This window comes from Peromyscus californicus, unplaced genomic scaffold (assembly GCF_007827085.1).
Source record: "Peromyscus californicus insignis strain IS unplaced genomic scaffold, ASM782708v3 Scaffold_6__1_contigs__length_162567912, whole genome shotgun sequence".
In the NCBI taxonomy this organism is placed as follows: Eukaryota; Metazoa; Chordata; class Mammalia; order Rodentia; family Cricetidae; genus Peromyscus; species Peromyscus californicus.
Window position 1 is genome coordinate 108,872,461 of NW_026294584.1, and position 22,979 is coordinate 108,895,439.

The 22,979-nt window shown below is 41.8% G+C and overlaps 1 protein-coding gene, 1 non-coding gene and 1 pseudogene across 34 annotated transcripts in view; 2 read left to right on the plus strand and 1 right to left on the minus strand.

Annotated features, from left to right (window-relative positions):
* Magi1 (membrane associated guanylate kinase, WW and PDZ domain containing 1) overlaps window positions 1-22,979 on the minus strand; it is a 656,033-nt gene that overhangs the window by 103,462 nt on the left and 529,592 nt on the right. For all 33 annotated transcript variants that reach the window (XM_052721672.1, XM_052721671.1, XM_052721668.1 and 30 more), the window contains 2 exons: window positions 19,338-19,544; window positions 10,113-10,314 (listed from right to left, as the gene is read on the minus strand). In XM_052721672.1, the coding sequence (XP_052577632.1) occupies window positions 10,113-10,314; window positions 19,338-19,544 (409 nt within the window). The remainder of the gene's footprint in view (window positions 1-10,112; window positions 10,315-19,337; window positions 19,545-22,979) is intronic.
* LOC128099832 (40S ribosomal protein S2-like) lies at window positions 11,228-16,505 on the plus strand (annotated as a pseudogene).
* On the plus strand, window positions 20,913-21,019 carry LOC128100184 (U6 spliceosomal RNA). Its single transcript, XR_008214702.1, has one exon. It is a non-coding gene; the product is annotated as a U6 spliceosomal RNA (small nuclear RNA).

The window sequence follows — 22,979 nt, forward strand, 5'->3', positions numbered from 1 at the left end:
GAAAAGAAAGCATTTGAAGTTTCAGCATGAATCCTCGTTTATCCAGAGTTTAAAGTTCAAGCTATCAAGGTAAGAGGAGGCACAGAGCTGCACCAGGTTTTAGACTCAAATCTTACTAATTGTTAAAGAGAAAATTATGCCATTTCACCTAAGAAAAACAACAACAACAACAAAATTTAAAATAATACCATAATTCCCATCATCACTCTGCTCTGTGGGGCCACCTGCCGCCATGAGAATCTTATTTCATGTTAGTTTATTTCATTCTCATAATAACCCTATGGGGGCAGTAGTGAGCAGTAAAGTTACTATGCCCATTTTACAGAGGAGAAAAATGGAACTACAAAGATGAAGCCGGCCAGAGGACACTGCTGACACATGGCAGACATGGAACCGAAACTAGTCTACAGTGATGCAGCAACACTACACCGCTCACTGCCGGGAGACGGGTATGCAGCATTTCAGAAACAAACCTCTGTCTTAGTTATGTTTCTGTTGCTCTGATGAAACATCGTGACCAAAAACAACTTGGGGAGGAATGGGTTTATTTCAGCTTACAGCTTGTAGTCCATCATCCAGGGAAGTCAGGGCAGGAGCTTGATGTAGTTACTGATGCAGAGGCCACGGAGGAGTGCTGTTTACTGGCCTGCTCAGCTTGCTTTCTTAAATAACTCAGGACAAGCTGCTCATGGGCTGACCCTGCCCACAGCAATCATTAATCAAGAAAATGCCCACAGGCTTGCCTACAGGCCACGTTGTGGAGATATTTTCTCAACTGAGTTTCTTTTTACCAATGATGGCTAGGTTTGTGTCAAGCTGACAGAAACCAACAGGACAATTAACCCCTTGCTGACACACAAACACATAATTTATTTATCCATAATCTTCCCTTTCTTATTCATTCACAAGATCTCATATTAATATCAATATCACAATATCAAACATTTCAGCCTTTAAAAAATCAAACACTTTAAAAGTTCAGTCTGTCTAAAAGATTCAAAGTCATTTTCAAAGTTCAAGTTCTTTCTAAAATATCTAAACTCTCTCAACTGAACTCCTATAAAAAGTAACTTACATACTTATTTCCAAAAGGAAGAGCCAGAGCCCAGTTACCATTAGATCAAAGCAAAACCAAACTCTAACACTGTAAATAACCCAGTGTCCAATGTTTAGGACTCAAAATCTTCTGGGCTTTAAAGGGTTTAAGGAGCTCCACCTCTCTTGCTCTAGCATGCAGAACCCACACAGTACATTTCACAGGCTCAGACCAACTCCAATCCACAGCTGCTGCTGTTCTTGGAGGCTGTCCCATAGTACTGAGATCTCCAAAATGCTAGGAGATAACTAGAGGCACCCTTACCAATGACTTCTCCTAGCCTCTCTTCAGGGACTCTGACCCTGCCACATGATGCCAAGTCTCAATTTCTCTCCCTGACTCTTAAATCTTGGGGATTCTACTTGAGGCTGTACCATGACCAGTGGTCTCTCCTGGCTTCTCACAGTGCCAAATCTCAGCTGCTCTCCATGACCACGTCATACTTTCAAAACCAGTACCACCTGGGAAACCCTTACACATTATCAAGCTCAGCTGCCATCATGAGGTATAGTCTTGGCCCTCTCTGGACCACAGCTTGTGTGTGCTAACCCTGAGGAAATACTTCCAGACTTCCGATAGCCAATGATACTGGCCTCTTCCTAAAAACCACTAATTTCTCAGCTCCAGCATCAACTGTCCCAGTAAAGCAAAGGTTTTACTGTGGGGGTGCCGGTCTCTTGTTAATTACAGCCAATTCTTCAGCCCTAGCTGTCCAGGACCACAAATTATTTTATTGAAATTATCAAAAGGCCACAACAGAGTCTATAAGGGACTCTTAAAACCCTCTAGAATTTCACAAGTTAGGTTTCCATTATCACAACAAATGTCAGCGTTCGTATATTCCAAGCTCCCACAAAACAGCCCTCTGGGCTGCGAACACTCAATAGCTTTTCCAGTCCAAAGTTCTAAAGTCCTTTCACAATCCTCTCAAGAACACCACAGTCAGGTCTGTCACAACAAAATCCCACTCCTGGTTCCAATTTATGTCTTAGTTATCTTTCTGTTGCTGTGATAAAAACACCATGAACAAAAGCAATTTGGAAACGAAAGGGTTTATTTCATCTTATAGCTTGGAGTCAATCATGGAAGTCAGGGTAGGAACTCGAGGCAGGAGCCGATACAAAAGCCCTGGAGGAATGCTGCATACTTCTAAATATGTCTCGGTTTGTGTCAAGTTGACAACCAACCAACAGGCATAATAACCTTTTAGTCTGAAATAACTATAGATCCTCATGTCACTATATTGAAGAAAACAGCTAGATTCAATATACCTTTACCTGGATACCATCAATGGCAACATCTTTACAAAGCTATTCACTGGGGCAGCTAGAACATGTATTATCGTGTGTGTGTGTGTGTGTGTGTGTGTGTGTGTGTGTGTGTGTGTGTGTGTCTCCCTCTCTCCATTTTTTAAAGACAGGATCTCATAATGCAGGTTACCCTCAAACTTGACATTCTCCTGAGAGCTGGGATTTTCAGGTACATAACCATGTTGGCTATTGGTTTTGTACTTACTGAATTTTATTTTTCACTCTTTTTATTTGTAATGCCTTTGAGTTTTTGTTCTTTTTTTTTTTCCCTCCAGTACTAGGGTTTGAACCTGTGCTGTAGGCATACACACAAGCCTTCATTTGTATCCTCATCAGGGAAACATCACCATATAAACATCATACAATGTTGATGTTCTATTTTCTAAAACATTGTGTAGAATTCTGCTATGACAGAATTCTCCAATGTGAAACCATGGAGGCCTACAATTTCTTTTTCAGTAGTTTAAAATTATAAACTCATTTTCCTAATAGTTAAGGGCTCCTTTAAAGATCTTAGCTCATACTAGATGAGCAACAGTCTATCTCTTGAATCACTGTGATTTGTTAAATGTTTATATGGAGATCTGCAGCCACATTCCCTTAGTATCTTGTAGAAATCTTCAGATTGGTGATGATTCCCAGCTTGATTAATACTGGCAAATTTCTATTTTTCATTCTTTGTCTGTCTTAGAGATCCTCTTCAGTTCTATTAAACCTTTGAAGAATTAGCCATTCTGGACATTTTCTCTAGGGTTCAGTTCCATTGACTGCTCTTCTTCGGTCTCCCCTGAGAACAGCTTGAGAGAGTGTGCTAAGATTTATTATTATTTTACTTGTATAAGTGTTTGCCTTTATCCATGCGCACTACATTGTATACAGTTATCTGTGGATGCCACAGAGGACACCAGACCCTCTAAAACTGGAGTTACTTTGTGAGCTGTCACGTGAGTGCTGGGAATGGAATCAGGTCCTCTCAAGAGCAGCCAGGGTCCTTAGCTGCCAAGGCATCCCTTATTTTGAGTTTGACTTAACTCTTCTTTTTCTTTTTCTTTTTCTTTTTTTTTTTTTTTTCGTTTTTTCGAGACAGGGTTTCTCTGTGTAGCTTTGCGCCTTTCCTGGAACTCACTTGGTAGCCCAGGCTGGCCTCGAACTCACAGAGATCCACCTGGCTCTGCCTCCCGAGTGCTGGGATTAAAGGCGTGCGCCACCACCGCCCGGCTTAACTCTTCTTTTTCTAGGTTCTTGAGATAAAAGCTCAGACTACAGACCAGAGCCGTCTCTTTTTTAAACACTACACATTTACCTCTGTCATTCACTGGGTTTTGTTCCATTCTGATACACAGTATTTTCATTTAATTTGATTTTCTTTCTCAAGCTAAGTACTAAGGAGACTAAGGCTAGAGGATTACAAGTTTGAGGTCAGAACGGTTACAAAGAAAGACTCAGCCACAGAAGTGAACAAAAGCAAACAATTTCTTTGAGAATACTGTTCTGAGTTATTGGTTCTTTTTCTTTCTTTTTAAAGAAGTCTTGTTTGTTTGTGAAATGATTTTTTCTTACTTTATTACATAATATTATGATGTTTAGTCTTTTATGATTAATACTTTTGTTATAGTGTTCCCTATCCTTTTATGTTCAGCATACCTCAACTGTCACAGCATTAATTAATTTCACGTAGCTACTGATAATCCCTGACTATGCTCCTGCTTTCCAACTCTTTTCCAGCTTTCCTGTGGGCTGCTGGACTTGAGAAATCCTTTCTCTGTATCTGAACTACACTTATTGTTTATCTGGCTTTTGAAATGGTTGCTTTGGGTACGCCTTAGTTGGAGTTATTATAGTCGTGTTGAAACACCACGACCAAAGCAACTTGGGGAGAAAACGGTTTACTTCTCTCGCAGCTCCATGTAACAGTTCATCACTAAAAGCAGTGAGGGCAGGAACTCAAGCAAGGCAGGAACCTGGAGGCAGGAGCTGATGCAGAGGCCATGGAGGCGGGTGGTGGGGAGGGGTGCTGCTTCCTGCCTTGCTCTCCTGGGCTTGCTCAGGCTGCTTTCTCTGGCCCGGGGTGGCCCCCCACAGTAGGTTGGGCTCCTCCCCACAAATCACTAATTAAGAAATGGCCTACAAGGGCTGGAGAGATGGCTTAGCAGTTAAGAGCACTGGCTGCTCTTCCAGAGGTCCTGAGTTCAATTCCCAGCCACCAAATGGTGGCTTACAACCATCTATAATGAGATCAGATGCCCTCTACTGGCATGCAGGCATACATGCAGACAGAGCACTTCTATCTAAAATAAAAATTATATAAAGTTTTATAAAAAAGAAAATGACCTACGGGCTTGCTTGCCTATAGCTCGATATTATGGAGACATTTTCTTAACTGGGGCTCCCTCCTTAATGATGACTCCAGCTTGTGTCAAGTTGCCATAAAACTAACCAGTACAGGGTATTACAATGTAAATATTAAGATACCATATCTTATCACATTTAGATAGTAATTCATATATAGTTATCTTATTATACTTATATATTCCTTCATATGTGTGTGTTATAAAATCTACTGGTGTTACTATTTTCCCTGGTCAATTGAAAATATAAAAATCTTAGCTACACTTACATTCTTTTACTTATAACTAGCTTACTGCTTTTTCCTAAATTTGTATGGAAAAAAGTGTTGAACTTCTTTTTTATTTCAGTCCTCTAAATTAATTAAGAAAAATCAAGAGGTAAAGCAAAGTTTTTCTTATTTATATTTTTGCTTTTTCTATTGTGGCTTCCTGCTGTTCCAGAATTCTCCTCTTCATATAGAGTAGGCTTGCTGATGATTACCTTTCCTAGCACTGGTTCATCTACGAGCACCTCATCCTAAAGGTGCTTTCAGTCTACGTAGACACTGAGTTATTTCCCCTCTCTCAGGGTCCAAACAGCTCTTCCTACCTTCTAGGCTGGTGGCAACCTTCCTAACATTGTGACCTTTTAATACAGTTCCTCACATTGTGGTGACCCCCTAACCATAAAATTATTTTGTTGCTACATCATAACTGTATTTTGCTACTGTCATGAATCATAATGGAAGTGTCAAAGCTGACATGTTGGATATCTGATAAGTGACCCCTAAGGGGGCGGCAACCCACATGTTGAGAACCATTGTGCTAGTCTTTTTTATCAGTTGTTATATTAAGGTGTCATTTCTCCTATTCAAGATTTTTTTTATGTTTAGTTATGATGGTTTGAAAGAGAAATATCACCATAGGCTCACGTATTTGGGCACTTGGTCCCCAACTGGTGGCTCTGTTTTAGGAAGTTACAGAAGTTTTAGGATGTGGGGTCTTGCTGGAGAAAGTCACAGGGCGCTGGGGAGCTTTGAGAGTTCATCGCCTAGCGTTACTTCCAGTTCAATTTCTGGGTTTGCTAGGCGACAATCTATATGACCAGCCAGCTCCCTGCGTGGGCCATCTGTTGTGGTGCCTTCCTGGCCCTTACAGATTCTCCCTCTGCAATTGTAAACAGAAAAAAACTCTCCCCTAAGTTGCTTTTGGTCATGACCCTTTCTTTACTGCAGCAACAGAGAAGTAACGTGACGATGATGTGCGTTTTCTTTGTGTGCATTCAGTTTGAGCTCAGCTGTTTTCTACAATCCTGCTAAATGTGGGAGATTTTGAGACACTGACTCTTCCATTTTCCCCCTTGCCCATTCACTGTCTTCTCCTAAAACTTTGATCACTGATGTCGGATGTTTGTAATTGGCCCCAAAGTGCCTGAAAGTCCGTTCCTTTACTTCTCTCCCAAGTTTTGTGTGTCGTACGGGTCAGGTAGTCTGTTTGCCACCTCCACATGCGGCCCATGTGGCTCTCCCTTCCCTGGCTCTCACTCTGATGATGACAGTGAGTGCTGATGAACCCATCTACTAGGCTTTTTTATTTTTATTTTTTTTTAAGTTCAAGGTTTTTCTTTTTATATTTTCTACTGTTTTGCTGAAACTTTCTATTTTTTTTATTTGTTACAAGTATGTTTATAATTGACTAGTGAAGGAGTTTGTAATGGCTGTATGTACATATATATGTACTCATTCATTCATTCATGCAACAAAATCTCTAAATGTTGCTCAGGCTGGCCCTAGATTCTCCATCCTCCTGCCTCAGTCTTCCTAGTGCTGAGACTTCAGGCTAGCTACCATGCCTAACTATAATGGGTATTTGTAAAATCTTGAGACAATGCTAACATCTCTGCCATCTTGGTATTGGTATCTGCTGATTGCTTTCTCTCACTCAACATGAGATCTTTCTGGCTTTTGCTACAAGAAATGTGTCTGTCTGTCTGTCTACCTACCTATCAATCAATCAATCATTATCTATTTGTGGTACAGGGAATTAAACCCAGGGCCTAACATATGCTAGGCAAATGCCCTAATGCTAAGCTATAACCCTTTTTATTTTTAAAGAGGGCATTGATATGTTGCTAAGGAAGGCCTTTAAATCCTGTTGCCCAGTTCACTGAATGGGTGAATTCCAGACTTGTACCAACAGGTCCAGCTAAGAAGTGACTTTTTTTTATTAACTTGGATATTCAAAGCATTATATTACAAAACTATGGGTTTCACTTAAACCTACTTTAGCTGGCTTGACAATGCTCCATAGAGTTATAGGTAGGAATTGCCTCACTTTCAGGGACATTAGATGGGGAAGGACATCCTTGTCCCCTTATCTGGAGAGGTTCATTCCAGCTATTTAGGAGACCTTGCCTGATACCAGCCCAGCTGAAAGGGATAGAAGCATCTCACTATGGCTCCAAACCAGAAGCTTCACCTGTGGGCTCTACCGCAGGCCCGAGATGGAAATCTGGACAACACCCTAGAAGGGAAACGGTACTTTGCTTCTACGGGTAGGGAGGAGGTCCACACCCTCTCCTCCCAGTATTTGGGTGGAGAATGGGCAGGCAACATTGTTTTGGCCTCTCTACAATCAACATTCCATCTCTGCCACAAGTCTTTCAGAGAGTACCCTGGAAGCAGGTTTAGGCTCCCATCGGACTATTAAGGGGCAATATCTAGGTTCCCTCTTTTACTGGCTCTTGGGGGCAAGGGTAGGACCCTGGTATGTTCTGTGTTGCTGTCTGGGGTATAGGAACTGTTCACCAAAAGCTGTCTGAGTTGTCGGATTCCCCCTCCTTTCCCAATTATCAGCTAGAGAAAGCAGGCTTTCATTAGGACCATCTGTTTCTCTATCTGCTACTGTTTCTGAGTTGCCAGTATCTCTTGCTCAAAGCCTAAGATAAATGAATTAAAAAGAAAACTCCAGGAATGACCTGCCCATGGCTCTTTTGAAGACCTGTTTGAGAAAGTCTGCTCCATCAGCTCCTTTCAGAGTCCTCTTATTTCATTTTGTACACAACGTACAAGCGTCCTAAGTCTATGCTTTATCTTTAATGTTCTTGCTAACTTTTAATATTTTACATTTTCCCAAAACTGTAAAACCAGTCTAGTATTTTAGATTTTTCCAAATCCGTAAAACACAAAAGCATTAGATTTAATTCTACTTCAACTTGTGATTCAATACAAGATACTCTAAGTTCTTTTCAGAAGGAAAACATTGTTGGACGTTTAGTTCTGTATGTGTATGTCTGTAAAATTAAGGTTAACATATAAATGGCATGTATGTATGAATGTTTATACACAGGTTTTTTTTTTTTTTTTTAAAGTGCTGGTGATCAAATCTAGTATTCACATACAGAAGGCAGGAGCTCTACCACCAAAGAACATCTCCAGTCTCAAATGGACTATGCAGTTAATACAGCTAATACTAATATCTGGAAAGCCAATGTCATACTTGTCAGAACCATATGTTTTGACATTAGGGTAATAAAACTGGCCTCCTAAAAGCTATGTTAACTTGCAAAGAGTATGTACTTAAGCTAGCCAAAGTTTTTGGGGCAGGGGGGGAGGTTAGCATCTCACTTACTGTTAGCATATGAACTTTCTTTTCTAAAATTTATCAGTTCAGTCCTTGGCAAAATTACAGGTTGTTTCTTTTCCAAGAATGTGCATTTCACACATTATTTGATATTGGGAACGCCTCTATTACACTTTCTTCTTGCTAATGGACATAATTTCGAAGGAAAAATATGTTATAAATCCTAACTATGGAAGTCTGAACTTCAAGGTGATAAAATTTCTTTTAGCAATATTGGAATTCATCTGCCATAACTGTGAGCGATGAATGCAGTACTAAGAGAAGCAGTGACAGCTAACTACATCAACCCAAGCACTCTACACACTGCTCCCGCCAACCCGCCAGACTGAGTAGGTTCGAGATCTTCTATCCTTTTACAGATACGGAAAAGGTTCAAAGAGGAGCAAGGCTCTCAGCTCACACAGCTGGGAAGTGGAGAAAACAAAGCGCTGATCACTCTGCTGCTCCCATTCTGTGTTTAATAAGCATCCGCCATTAACAAGAAATCCGCAAGAGCCATGGGTGTCTCCATCCTCTGGCTGGACAATACCAGAGCTCCCCCTCACGCCTCACAAACTTCTTTCCAGGTGGGTTTTCAAAGTAGTTTTCTTCCTCATGCCCATGTGCTTAGGAGAATTGTACTTTTAATTTTTATTTCCCTTTTCTAGTAATAAAATATATGGCATATAAGAAACTTAAAACCCAGAGAAATGTGGACTATGATTAGGAAACAAGCCTCTCACTTAGATGCATGCATGTATTTTAGAAAGTTGAGGTGCTTATATATTCTTCTGCAATGCCTTCTTTTGCTGGTTCACGTAATAGTAGACCATTTATGTGAGAATAATACATTTATCTATAGTTTTGTTTGTGTATAATTAGAGCATTGTACTACTGCTTTAACCGAATAATTGCCTCCCCACCCCCCGTCCATCTATGACCTATAAAAAGCGGTGCATGTCACCACCAGCAGATTCAAAACACTACGTTTAAACATGCACTACCGTTGTTAGGAGCGCCAGAAGACTTTTGGATTTTCAATTATAGGAACTATATGTTTTCTTTTCTCTATTTCTGCTAGTGTTACTTATTTAAAACTTTAACTACATACAATTTTAGCCTTTCACATCTACATTTTTTCAAATCCCTATTCACCTATCTTGTACTGTGCAATAAAATCAGCCTATGTCAGTCCACGCACTGAAACATTCGATGTAAAGCTATGAAATTTCTTCAAGAACTATAACAGAAAATCTTTAACCTTGAGTTAGGCAATGATTTCTCGTTACCCCAGTAAAGGCACACTCCACAAAGGAAAAAAACAGATCAGTCAAATCCAAAGCTCCTTGACTTTGAAAAGCTATGAAGAGTCACACTTGAGAAAAATCAATAAAACTATGTCCATAATATATAAAGAAGCCTCAAAACTCAGTAGTAAGAAAACTGAAACCAGTTAAGAAAAATATGTCAAGTATTTACCATTTTAATGGGAAAATAAAATGGTTATTTATTATAATTATATAACAAGATTCAGTATGTCTAACCCCTTCAAGAAATTATAGACCTTCCACTCCCTAAACCCTTTCACACGAATAATTAAGAACGATATGAATGAAAACGTTTTACGTGAAGCTTGTGTAATCAGAATATCACTACTATGTGATTAGATCCCTCAGGCCGAGCTGATTTCCAGAGCAAGGGGGCGGGAGGGAGAGAGCTAGAAGGGTATTTTCAGGTAGAGAAAATAGTATACTTTACTCTATAAAATAGACTTCTCCATTTTCGGTATAGGCCATCTCCCAGTTTTCAGGTAGAGGACCTAAATTATCCTCTGCAGAAAGAGGTAGGTACTGAGGGAACTTCTGAGAAGGGTCCGTGATGGGAGCGGCGAGGATGCTACTATTCACAGGCGGGAGCGTTGCTTCTTGGAGAGTGTGCTCGTCCTGGTCTCCAGAATCGGCTGCTCCATCAGGCACAAAGGAGAGAGAAAAAAAACAAGCACAAAGCTGTTCAACAACATGCTGGGAAATGCATGACGAATACATCTACATTCTTTCCCCACACACATTTGTGATCCTAGATTTTATTAACAAATATTAATTATGCATAATAATGGCTTTCCTTAGGTCATTTTCATACATGTACATAATGTATTTGGATCATATGAACCCATTACCCTCCTCTCTCATTAATTCCTTTTCTCTTCACACCTAGACCTCCTTCTCCTTTACTCCCCAACCTTCTAGCGACCCATGAGTTTTTCATCAGCATGTTTACAAAAACTTGTGTGTCTTGCCAGTGGCGATACCACTGAAGAAAATGCCTCTACCTGCTCTAATCAACCATTAACAGTGTGTAAAGCATCACAGAGTGTGTGGCCTCATGAGCGGCTTCTTCTTTCATGCCAGGCCCAGTCTTACAGCTGCTGTGAATTCAAGGGTGCGACAGTGACGTCATGCCCAGAAGTTAGGGTTCCACACCACTCTCCACCCTTTTACAGCTCTTGTAAATTCATCCATCCCTTCGTCTGCAAGGTTCCCTGAGCCTTGGTGAGGGTGTTATAGATGTCTCATTGATAGGTAGGCTTTTAACAATTATTTAATTTCTGTGCCGTGTATCCCTGGTGAACACAGTTGCAAAAATTCTCAATAAAATACTTGCAGACCAAATTCAAGAACCCATCAAAAAGATCGTTCATAGTGATCAAGTTGGCTTCTTTCCAGAGATGGCATGATCTGTAACTGTAGTATGTCACATAACTGCCCAAATTCAGCTTCTACATTCTTTTTTTTTTTTTTGGTTTTTTGAGACAGGGTTTCTCTTGTGTAGCTTTGCGCCTTTTCCTGGAACTCACTTGTTAGCCCAGGCTGGCCTCGAACTCACAGAGATCTGCCTGGCTCTGCCTCCCGTGCGCCACCACCGCCCGGCCCAGCTTCTACATTCTTAAAAGAACTTATCTTTTCCTAGTTGCTGGTTATCCACTATGGCTTCTGTTTCACTTGGGTAAACAGAAAGAATCAAAATGATTAGCAAGGTCAGGGATATGGCTGAGTCATAGAGCATCTGCTTAAGGAACCACCCAAACAAAACAAAACACAGCAAAGTGTATTTGAAAAGAAACAAGACAACAATTATCTTGAAGATATCAAAGGAGAAAGCAGTTTATCAACTCAAACCCTAAGGATTCTATACCAAAATGTCCTCAGACTGATCTGAGTTCTCATTCCGTTGAATTTATTTGGTTTCATGATTCAGGAGGGGAAAAAAGATCAAACTAAACCCACAGAATCTGTGGCATTTTTGTAGGTTTTTGTATAAGTTATTTAGTCTCTCTGAGTCACTCCCCTGTAGACATTTCTGAGTTTTGATAGACACCGGCAAAGATCAAATAGTGACAAATTAAGCTGGAAAGATTACAAAAGTTTAGAATAAAGAGACAGCTATGGCATTGAGTCAGAACTGAGACTCCTTTGGGAAGCTAAAGAGACTGTTCCTGTGAAAACTAAGACAGTTACCCCAGAACAGTATCGTGTGGGTGGACTGATTGGACTTGGATCCTAGAAGAAGGCTCTAAGTGAATATGTCTCCTTGCCTCCGTATTAACCAGAAACATCAAGGATGATGTCATCAAAATACCCATAAACAGCACTGCTGACATCCCTGCTGACTTTTTATAGAGGAGGATGATATTAAACGTCAATCTCCATGGAGCTTCAAAACACAATAATCAAGATATAGTCATTTTCTGTCTCCCCCAAGTCACTCCCCTGTAGACATTTCTGAGTAAAGCAAAATAAGGGATAAAACTGGGTCCCAAGCTGTCTGATGAACAGCTAGTGAGCTCAACACATGAGAAGGCTCCCCAGAAGGTGAATGGCAGCATGCCAAGCCTACAAGATGAGCAGCTCTACCACAACCTAGCACCACTGACTAGGCCATCTGGAGGACTTCCCTGGCCAACATTTCTCCCCTCTTATTTTGGTGCCATCATTAAGGCTCCTGTTTGGAGGCCATTCTGTGTCTGGGTGGTCCAGATAGAAACAGACACAAACCAATGTGTGGTTCCAAGTCACACTCTTGGATTTAGGAATATTCTATCGTGTTTGTTTTTTCCATTGGTTCAGGAACAGGTGCATGCTGCAAGGCTAAGCAATGAAGGGCAGGTGTCTTAGTCACATTTCTACTGATGTGAAAAACACTCCAAGACCAAAGGCAGCTTGGAGAGGAAATGGTTTATTTCAGCTTACAGTTGTAATCTGCCATGGAGAGAAGTTCAGGCCAGGAACTCAATGCTGGAACCTGGAGACAGGAACTGAAGCAGAGGCCACAGAGGAAAGCTGCTTACTGGCTTGTTCCCTATGGCTTATTCAGCCTGCTTACTTATACCACCCAGGATCGCTTGCCCATGGGTGGCTATGCCCCCAGAGAGCTGGGCCCTCACACATTAACCATTAACTGAGAAAACACACTACAAACTTGCCTACAAGCAAACCTTACAGAGGCATTTTCTCAACCGAGTTCCTCTTCTTAAATGACTCTAGCTTGTGTCAAGTTGACATAAAACTAACCAGCACATAAGGTATAGATATTTTGGTGGAGCAACTTGCAGCCTGTTGATGTTAGAATAATCAAGCAGACAGGTTTCTAACACTTGATGTGCTGCTGGTGGTCCTTCTAACATGGCTTAGCAAGATGTATGCAGAGAAAAGCAGAAACAAAAAGTGGAACACTGCCTAAGATTCCCAATGGAGCCTTTGAGGTCATGTCTGAAACCGAAGCTGTTCCCAGGCTATTCAACTGCTTAATGCCTCATTTTCTTTCTCAAACCAATACAAGTCAAGTTTTATGACTTGCTTCTCCTTCTTTTGGAAAACATCAAATGGCAGATAATGCCAGTGCGGTGGGAAGGCCTAGAGAACCAGAGGCCCAGGATAGGAGGCTGTGGCAGAGGTCTTAGGGGCCACAGTAGTGGTCAAGGCAGTGGCTATAGTCAAGGCCGTGGTTGTGGTCAAGGATGTGGGGCTCATGGAGGTAAAACCAAAGATAAGGGGTGGATCCCTGTCATCAAGCTGGGCTGACAGGTTAAAGACATGAAGACCAAGTCCCTGGAGGAGATCTACCTGTTCTCCCTGTCCATTAAGGAATCCGAGATTATTGATCCCCGCCCCCGCTCCCGCCACCAGGCTCATCCCTAAAGAATGAGGTTCTCAAGATCATGACAGTGCAGAAGCAGACTTGGACTGGCCACCGGACCAGGTTCAAGGATTTTGTCACTATTGGAACTACAATGGTCATGTTGGTCTTGGTGTTAAGTGCTTCAGGGAGGACTGGCATCCGAGGGGCCATCATCTTGGCCAGGCTTTCCATTGTTCCTGTGTGGAGAGGTTGCTAGGGGAACAAGATTGGCAAGCCCCACACTGTTCCGTGCAAAATGACAGGTCACTGTGGCTCTGTGTTGATGTGTCTCATCCCCGCCCCCAGAGGCACTAGCATGGTCTCTGCTCCAAACTGCTGCTGATGGCTGGTATTTATGACTGCTACACATCAGTGAGGGGCTGCACTGCCACCCTAGGCAACTTTGGCAAGGCCATCTTTCATGCTATCTCCAAGACCAAAGTCTCCTTATCAGGAACTCACTGGCCATCTTGTGAAAACCCATACCAGAGTCTTTGTTCAGAGGACCCAGGCTCCAGCTGTGACTACCAAATAAGAGTTTTTATACAAGAAAAATAAAGTGAATTAAGTCTGTTAAAAAAAAAAACTTACTGTTGTAGAATATTAAAGATATATTACATTTGTTTATGCTGTGGAATATTTGTTTAATGATGCAAAGATGTATTGCATTCTTTTATGTTGCATTTGTTTAACTCTGTGAAGCTGTGTTACCTTGCCTATCTAAAACACCAGATTGGTCTAATAAAGAGCTAAACAGCCAGGAGGTGGGCAGAGGAAGGATAGGTAGGGCAGGCAGGCAGAGAGAATAAATAAAAAGAGAAATCAGGGAAGAAGAGATCCAGAAGTGAGAGAAGGAGGAGGCCTCCAGGGTCAGCCACCCAGCTACACAGCCAGCCATGGAGTAAGAAGTAAAGAAAGGTGCATAGGATAAAGATAAAAGCCCAGAGGCAAAGATAAATGGGATAATTTAAGTTAAGAAAAGCTGGCTAGAAACAAGCCAAGCTAAGGCTGGGCATTCATAAATAAGAATAAGACTCTGTGATTTATTGGGGAGCCGGGTAGTGGGCTGCCAAAGAGTAGAGAAAAAAACAAAACAAAAACAACAGTTTACAACTTATATCTAACAGTATAGATTAACAGAAATCTAGAAAAACAGAAAGGAAATCAAAAACAGAAGGATCATCTTAAAATTATTAACAGCTATCAATATGAACTGAGTAATTAGCAAGAATGTAGAATGACTCCACAAAAGTCAACACACACTCATTTCTGACATTTCTCTGGAAGTTTCACACCTCATGTGTCCTAGAAACCCCCAGACCCACCACCAACTACTACTAACCACTTGCCTGGCTCCTTGGTGCAAAACACAGGACGGAGGTAAAATTTTAAAGGTGTGGTGATATTGTGTTCCCCAATATATTGTGCATCCTAATAAACTTATCTGGGATCAGAGAACAGAACTGCCCCTAGATTTAGAGGCCAGAAATTTGTGGCACACACACCTTTAATCTTAGCATTCCAAAGGCAGAGAGATCCATCTGGATCTCTGTGAGTTCAAGGCTACACTGGAAACAGACTCACGCCTTTAATCCCAGGGGGTGATGGCAGAAAGCAGAAAGGTATATAAGGCGTGAGGACCAGAAACTAGAAACTTTTGGCTGGTTAAGCTTTTAGGCTTTGAGCAGCAGTTCAGCTGAGACCCATTTAGATAAGGACACAGAGGCTTCCAGTTTGAAGAAACAGGATAAGCTGAGGAATTCGCAAGGTGAGGTAGCTGTGGCTTGTTCTGCTTCTCTGATCTTTCACCCCAATACCTGGCTCCAGGTTTGTTTTTATTAATAAGACTCTTTAAGATTCATGCTACATAAAGGGACTTTTTTTTTGGGGGGGGGGGCGTTGAACCAGGGTTTTTCTCTGTGTAGCCCTGGCTATCATGAAACTCACTCTGTAGACCAGGCTGGCCTCAAACTCACAGAGATCCATCTACCTCTGCCTCCCCAGAGTGGGATGGATTAAAGGCATGTGCCGCCACTGTCTGGCTTAAAGAGACTCTTTTTAAAAGCACCACATTGAGGAAGAGTCAGTTCATATAAGAACCATGTTTTCATACAGTTCTCTAAAGAGTGGAAAGACATAAGATAAGGTAGCATGTGAGTTGTTTAAAGTCTTAATTTATGTGCATGTTTATTCCCAACTGGGATTTGAACTCAGCTTCTCAATCTTGAGCAGCAAACACTCTTACTCACTAATCCATTTCTCCAGCCCCTAAAATTGTTTTTTTTTTTGTTTTTCTTTTTAACATTTTTGGTTCCCTAAATAGCTGTGCACTTTGGCCAACAGTATAATTCTACTGTCATTAAGTACACATAAGAAGAATTTGCCTTCAGTGGCTCCTCTTAGCTCTGTAATTCAGGGGCCATTTGTAGAAGACTGTCCCACTACCTAGTTCAACCATCAGTCCTGTGGTTAGTGTCTGCTCATTGTGTGTGTCGGCTATCATCACATAAAGAAGGCACAGGCTGTGCCCTCAGGATGCATGTGGCCATTATTCCCCTGTTGGCCTGCTATTGACGTTGAATGTCACACAGGCATGATTACGGGGTACAACTTCTTCAAATGATCCAAGCGAGGGACAGCAGCAATATCAGGTTCTTTTTCAATGTCCTGGTGAGTATCATTTTTAATGGGCACATAGTACTTGTACATTTGGATAGGAGTGTCACCACTTTAGCAAAGCCAGTCTAAAACAGAGTGAAGACCTCATTATGCCACTGTTGTTCAAGAAGCTGTTAGCTTAGAGCAGCTGGCGGATTGCAACTTGAAGAGGTATACGGTGCAAAATGCTTTGAAGCAACTCCTTTGACACATATATCACAGGCGTGTTAATTATTTGAAAGCATCAGTTTGAGTTAGTGCATGACAGTGTCAGTGTTCTGAATTAGTATTCATTCAACATATTCCTTACATACTGAAGTCATCCTATCACACAGACACATCGAGCTACCCCTCCCCTTTTTCCCTCTCCTTTTCCTTTCTACTTCCTTTCTCCACCCCACCTCACCCCCATCCCCAGATGCAGTACCTGGAATCTCCCCGAACTTGCACACTGGGCATGCACTGTACCACTGAGCTATCCCCCCAGTGTAGACCATCCCTTTGGAGGACATGCTATTTGCTTTCTTGGTACTAAGGTGGGAACCTAAAGAGCACAACTAGTGATCATTTGGCTTTCTGTTTTGTGTATAAACTAATGATGAGACTGATTTTACCAATGATGATCTAGGAACACATGCTGTCCTTAGATGCTAGACTTTCAACTGGGGGTGATTAAAAAAAAAATCAGGTTTTCCGAGACCTGGCTTCTACCAATAGAAACATACAGTAGTTAAAAACAGGAAGCCCACCAATAACTGCAGCTACTACCATGAATTTGGTCTTGTTTTCTACCAAGAAACCTCTTTAACATGTATGTAGAAGACAGGTAAAGGACATGAAACAAACCCCAGGCGACTACTCCTGGGAACAAATCCTGGAGGGCACTCCTGGGACCAACTCCAGGGATCCTCTCATGGAGCCTACTCTTAGGGAACACTACTGTGGTCTACTGAAGACCACTCCTGGAGTCTACTCTTAAAGACTACTCCTGGAGCCTGCTCTTGAGGTTTATTCCTGGGGCCAACTCCTGAGGTTTATTCTTGGGAACTTACCTTCGGGAACCACTCCTGGGGTCTAGTTCTAGAGACCACTCCTGGGACCTAACTCTGGGGTCCACTCCAGGGATCTACTCTTGGGGAATATTCCTGTGGCCTACCGAAGACTCCTCTTGGAGTCTACTTGAGGAGACTCTTCCTGGGGTCACTCCTCGGGACTACTCCCTGTGCTCACTCCTGGCATCCACTCCTCAGGACCGCTCTTGAGGTCTACTCCCTGTGCTCACTCCTGGCATCCACTCCTCAGGACCGCTCTTGAGGTCTACTCCCTGTGCTCACTCCTGGCATCCACTCCTCAGGACCGCTCTTGAGGTCTACTCCCTGGGCCCACTCCTGGCATCCACTCCTCAGGACCGCTCTTGAGGTCTACTCCGTGGGCCCACTCCTGGCATCCACTCCTCAGGACCGCTCTTGAGGTCTACTCCCTGAGCTGGCAGAGCTGCTTCACTAAATCTGGCTGCTAGATCTTCTTTGGGGACCTCCTCTTTGCTGGGAGTTAAATCATGATTCGCTATTCTTATCTGCTGAACTACTACAATATTAAAGTATTAGAGGTTTTTAAAAGAAATGGTAACACTTGTGCATGGTCCATTTTCATTTTGGAAAAGAACACGATAAACACACAAAATATTCCCAAGGAATGAAATCAGCGGAATTTAATAAAAGTATGCATAAGAATGGCAAATATCTTCTAGCTATTGCAACTAAAGGTCAGCCACTGTCTATTCCATTCTAAATAAAAAAATGGAAAATTTCACAGAATCAAATTCTTAGAGAAAGTTAGAAGTAGCCTAATTCAGCCATTTTATACACAAGTGAGGCTATGCATATTGTCTATAAAAGGAAAACCACCACAAGCCAAGCCATAACACCTAAGCACTCCTTCTTTACCCAATGTTTCTCACAAAAAGGTTGAGCTACACTATTGCTGATAATAAAATTACCAAAACTTTTTATTGCCACCTCAGGATTCTGAATTTAATGTCTGGCAAAACCTCTGAGAAGTACAAAAGGCTATATATGATGTTCAACTCTAATAGCTCTTTCTTGAATATCCTATTAAGTTATCTTGACTGTGGTGGGAGGTAGGCATACAGACTGACCAATCTTTTCACTCACTCTGGCTAGGTCTAACTAGATAATGACAAAAGTCTGCTGATACGCAGAGAAAAGGATCTAACATGCTGAAAATGGATAAACCATCAATAGCTACAATTCCGAGACAGGAAAGGAAATAAAAATACAGGCAAAGTGGAGGAAACAAGATGAACTTGTAAGTCACATAACACATTAGCAACTCCATATATGCTATAGGCTGTGTGTCTGTGCCATGGTGGAAACAATGAACTGCATAGCCATTTATATAATCACTACATTTTGAGCTACAGCATACAGATCAAACCCACACACTGTGAAAAATACGCTCACTAACTGAGAACATGCACCCCAGCCTCTGGTCTTACAGTGCCCGGAGGCCTTATCCTTAACCATCCCTTCATAATATGTATCATCTCAGTAACCCATGCTCTTTAATGCAGCATGCACATGCACTGTGGAACCTTACAATATTTATTTTTCTATCGTTCCCCCTGTAGGATATACAGTGAAATTTGTACAAGTTAACTGAAGACCTGAGCTGGTTCCATTATATCTTTACCTAGATGAGAAGAGGATGCTGGGAGCTCACCAGTATAGCCTCAAATGACAGCAGCCTGATCAAACAAATTTTCATGTTTCAATTCATGATCAACCATGATCATGTCTCATGATCAGGCCCCCCATAATAATAAATAAAAATAATCAAGCAACAAAGTAAAGAATTTTTTAAACATGTTTTTTAGTATTTTGAAGAGAAAGAAATCAGGTTGAGACTGCAGTTATTTATTCCTAGTGCAGTAAAGATGGTTTGGGTGAAGTTCAAAGACTTTTAGGAACAAGCACGGTACGTAGACCAAGGAAAGGACCCCCTGTCCCCATGTACCCAGTGGTCACAGTTTGAATCTTGATAACCCCAAACACTGGTTGGAACCCTTCCATAAAGACTCCAATCACCACTTTCGCACATCTGTTCAGAGGAGACACAATCTATTCTTACCTGTAAAGCTACTGTTCATTTCAGGAACATCATCCTCCTCCTCATTCTCCGTGTGGACTATGCCAGCATTTTGCATATCATTGTAGGACTTTGTTCGCTTAGGGGTCGACTGCTTGGAGCCGGACTGAAGGCTGTGCAAGGCATCCGTCGTGGTCACTTTCCCACTGACTGGCTGGCTGGGAGGTTTGGGTGTCCCATAATAGTTTCCTAGGTGATGGAGAGACACATTTGCATGTTTCAAAATGAAGACTTTTTTTTTCAGCCCCAAGAATTCACATCCAAATCTCTTAGAGTATTAAAAAATGAAGCTGGAAAGCTAGAACATGCTGGATTTCATTTCTAGAATGAGTTATCAAAGGGGTCTTTTCTATCTAGCTAGTTACGGGGTTATAGAAGGGAAAAGGAAAGCCACAGCGTTTTGATGCAAAGAAGTTAGGATAAAAACAAAAGTGGCCGTGCTGAATAGAGGCGTTTCATTGTCATTACATTTGAATTTCAATGGGTCATCTTTTGATATAGGCAACCACACAAGGCCGAATCCGATTAAGAGTGAGTCCCACAGAAGACAAAATTCATGACTGCCAAGATCCTCCCAGGCCTCAAAGGTCGAGGTCTCTGTCTCTCTTCAAGAGGCAACCGGGGCGCTTCTGTAAAAGGAGGGCAGTGAGCACCACGTGGCACCTCTTAAACTGAATGGCAGGGTTGACTATAGGGGTTGTGCCAGGTGGGAACAAATCCTCGCCAAGTTTCAACAGAAAAATGTTCACTGATGCCCCCTGGGGGAAATCACCCTTCATGTAGTGGTCTTCTTTGCTTCTAGCCATCTTCAATTCCTCCGTGTTTGGGAGGGGGCCCCCCTACCTCTGCTACGCAATTATGAATGATACATGAAGTGGATACTTTTTTCTTTTTTTTTGAGACAGGGTTTCTCTGTGTAACAGTCCTGGCTGTCCTGAAACTCACTCTGTAGACCAGGTTGGCCCCAAACATACAGAGATCTACCTGCCTCTCCCTCCTGAGTGCTGGGATTAAAGGCGTGCAACACTACTGGCCAGCAGAGTGGATATTTTAATATTTAGAAATGTGTACTTTATTTCCATTTGTATGTTTGCTCATATGTGTGTATATTCACGTGTGGAGTATGCTTTTATACTTGTATGCATATACCATATACAAACCAGAACGGTCAACCGTACATGACATTCCTCAGATGCCATGCACCTTCACTTTTGAGACAGGATCTCTCCTTGGCTTGAAGTTTGCTGATTCAGCTAGACCAGCTGACCAGTGAGGCCCTCTCCACCTGTCTCCTCCTCCCCAGCACTGAGATTACAAGCACACCCTATTACACCCTACTCTTTTATGTGGGTTCTGAGGTTAAACTCAGGTTTTTATAATTACATGACAGACACTTTAACTATGTACCTAGTCCCAGATAGGTATATTTTAAATTTGGTATAATTACTAAATCCTAACTAGTAAATTCAATTAACTTTCAAAATGAAAAACAATGCTTTAAAAAAAAAGGTTTATTTTAACCACATACCTTAATTTTCCGAAGAGAAAGTTAATCAAGTGCTCTCTTTGACAACACTTATACTAACATTGCAATAATACCGAGAAGATATGCATGGCCCCTGTGCAAGGATGACATAAAGCCAAAGTTTACTTAAGCAATATTAAGGTGGCTCAATGTCATTACCAGTTGACATGCCAATGTGGATGGGAGATTTCACAAAGCCCCACCTCTACATAAAGAGCCACAGTCAAGCAATGGTTGCTGGAAGAGGGAGAATTGGTTTTCTCCAACCCCAAGTGGTCAGCCCTAAATACGCATGCATATGAGCAACACTAAATGGACTCAGTAGTTTGTGTGTGTATGTATGCAACAATAACAACTGAAGAAGTCATGAGTTTGAGAGTGAATGGCAGTCATGGAGGCGTTTAAGGGAGTTAGGGGGTATAAATGGTGTAAGTACAGTACTCATGCACGAAATCCTCAGAAACTTAAAAAAATTAAAAATTTAAATAAAGTGGGTAATGGTGGCACACGCCTTTAATCCCAGTACTCGGGAGGCAGAGGCAGGAGGAGCTCTGTGAGTTCAAGGCCAGCCTGATCTACAAATTGAGTTCCAGGACAGCCAGAGCTGTTATAACAGAGAAACCCTGTCTCAAAAAACAACAAAACAAAACAAATTTAAATAAAAAAAGAAATCAATGAGTGGAAGAAATAATGATAGTAGTGATAATTTCCTTCTGCAATTTTATGTTTAAAAGCAAGTGATTTTGATATTGTCTTAAATGAAACTTTAAGAAGCTTGTCCCAATACAAAAAAAAATCTTGAGTACTTTCCGACTAATCTAGATTTGGAAAGCATGTGATATTCAGGAGGGTAGGGGCATTGACAAAGAGTGTGCTTCCACCAGGCTTTACCTATAACTACTCTTCCGTTTTCTTTTATTGGGACACCTGCTTTCTTATAGTGCGGCTTTATGGGGTGGGGAGTGGAGGACAGAGGCATGGTCTGGTTTCAGGTAGCCCAGGCTAGGCTGGTCTACTGCCTCTGCTTCCTGGGGCATGCATGAACTGCCACTCTTTTTATACTTGCTGGGATTCCACTCAGAGCTCCAAGCATACTAGCCAACCTCTCTAGCAACTAAGCTATTTCTCCAGCCCTGCAATTAAATTTTTTTTTTTTTTTTGGTTTTTTGAGACAGGGTTTCTCTGTGTAGCTTTGCGCCTTTCCTGGATCTCGCTCTGTAGACCAGGCTGGCCTCGAACTCACAGAGATCCGCCTGCCTCTGCCTCCCGAGTGCTGGGATTAAAGGCGTGCGCCACCACCACCCGGCGCAATTAAATTTTTTTAAGAAAGGAAGGTTTAATATTAATGCAATATTTTTTAAAGAAGAAACTCTTTAGAATTCTTTTCAATTTTTGTTTGTGTATGTGTGTATGTGTATGTCTACATGTATGTGCTGTGCTTGTTTGTGTGGGTGCCTGTGGAGGCCAGAAGAGAGCATGGGAGACCCTGAACCTGGAGTTATTAAAGATGGCTATGATCTGCCCAGTGTGGGTTCTGGGAACCAACTTCTGATCATGGGGGAGAGCAGCAAGCACTCTCAATAACAGAGTCATCTCTCCAACCCTAACATTTGTTTCTTTAAGTTGTCTTTTGAATCCATAATTTTATTAGCACACGTAAAACTATTTTCTTTTGAGATGGATATAATAATCCATGCCACCAGTGAACTCTGGACATAGAAGTTAATAAACACAGGAGCGAGAAATGGAGCCACTGCTCAGCAGCTGAGGGCACTTGATACTCCTACAGAGGACTTGGGCTCAGCTCCCACCACTCAAATGGTGGCTCACAACCATCTGGACCTTCAGTTCCAGAGCATCTGACATCCCCTTCTGACCTCTGCATGCATGTGGTACACATAGGTACAGGTAGGCAAAACAATCCTACACATAAATATAACAAATAAACCTTAATTAAAAAAAAACCCATGGGGGCAAAGGGCACCATGTTTAAACTTTGAAGACTCCAGTTGGCAGTCTCTGGTAAGCTGTCACTGGAGGCTTTGGTTAAGACTTAAGCTCTCACACAGTAAGTGATCTATCAGTCTCTTATAAAGAAA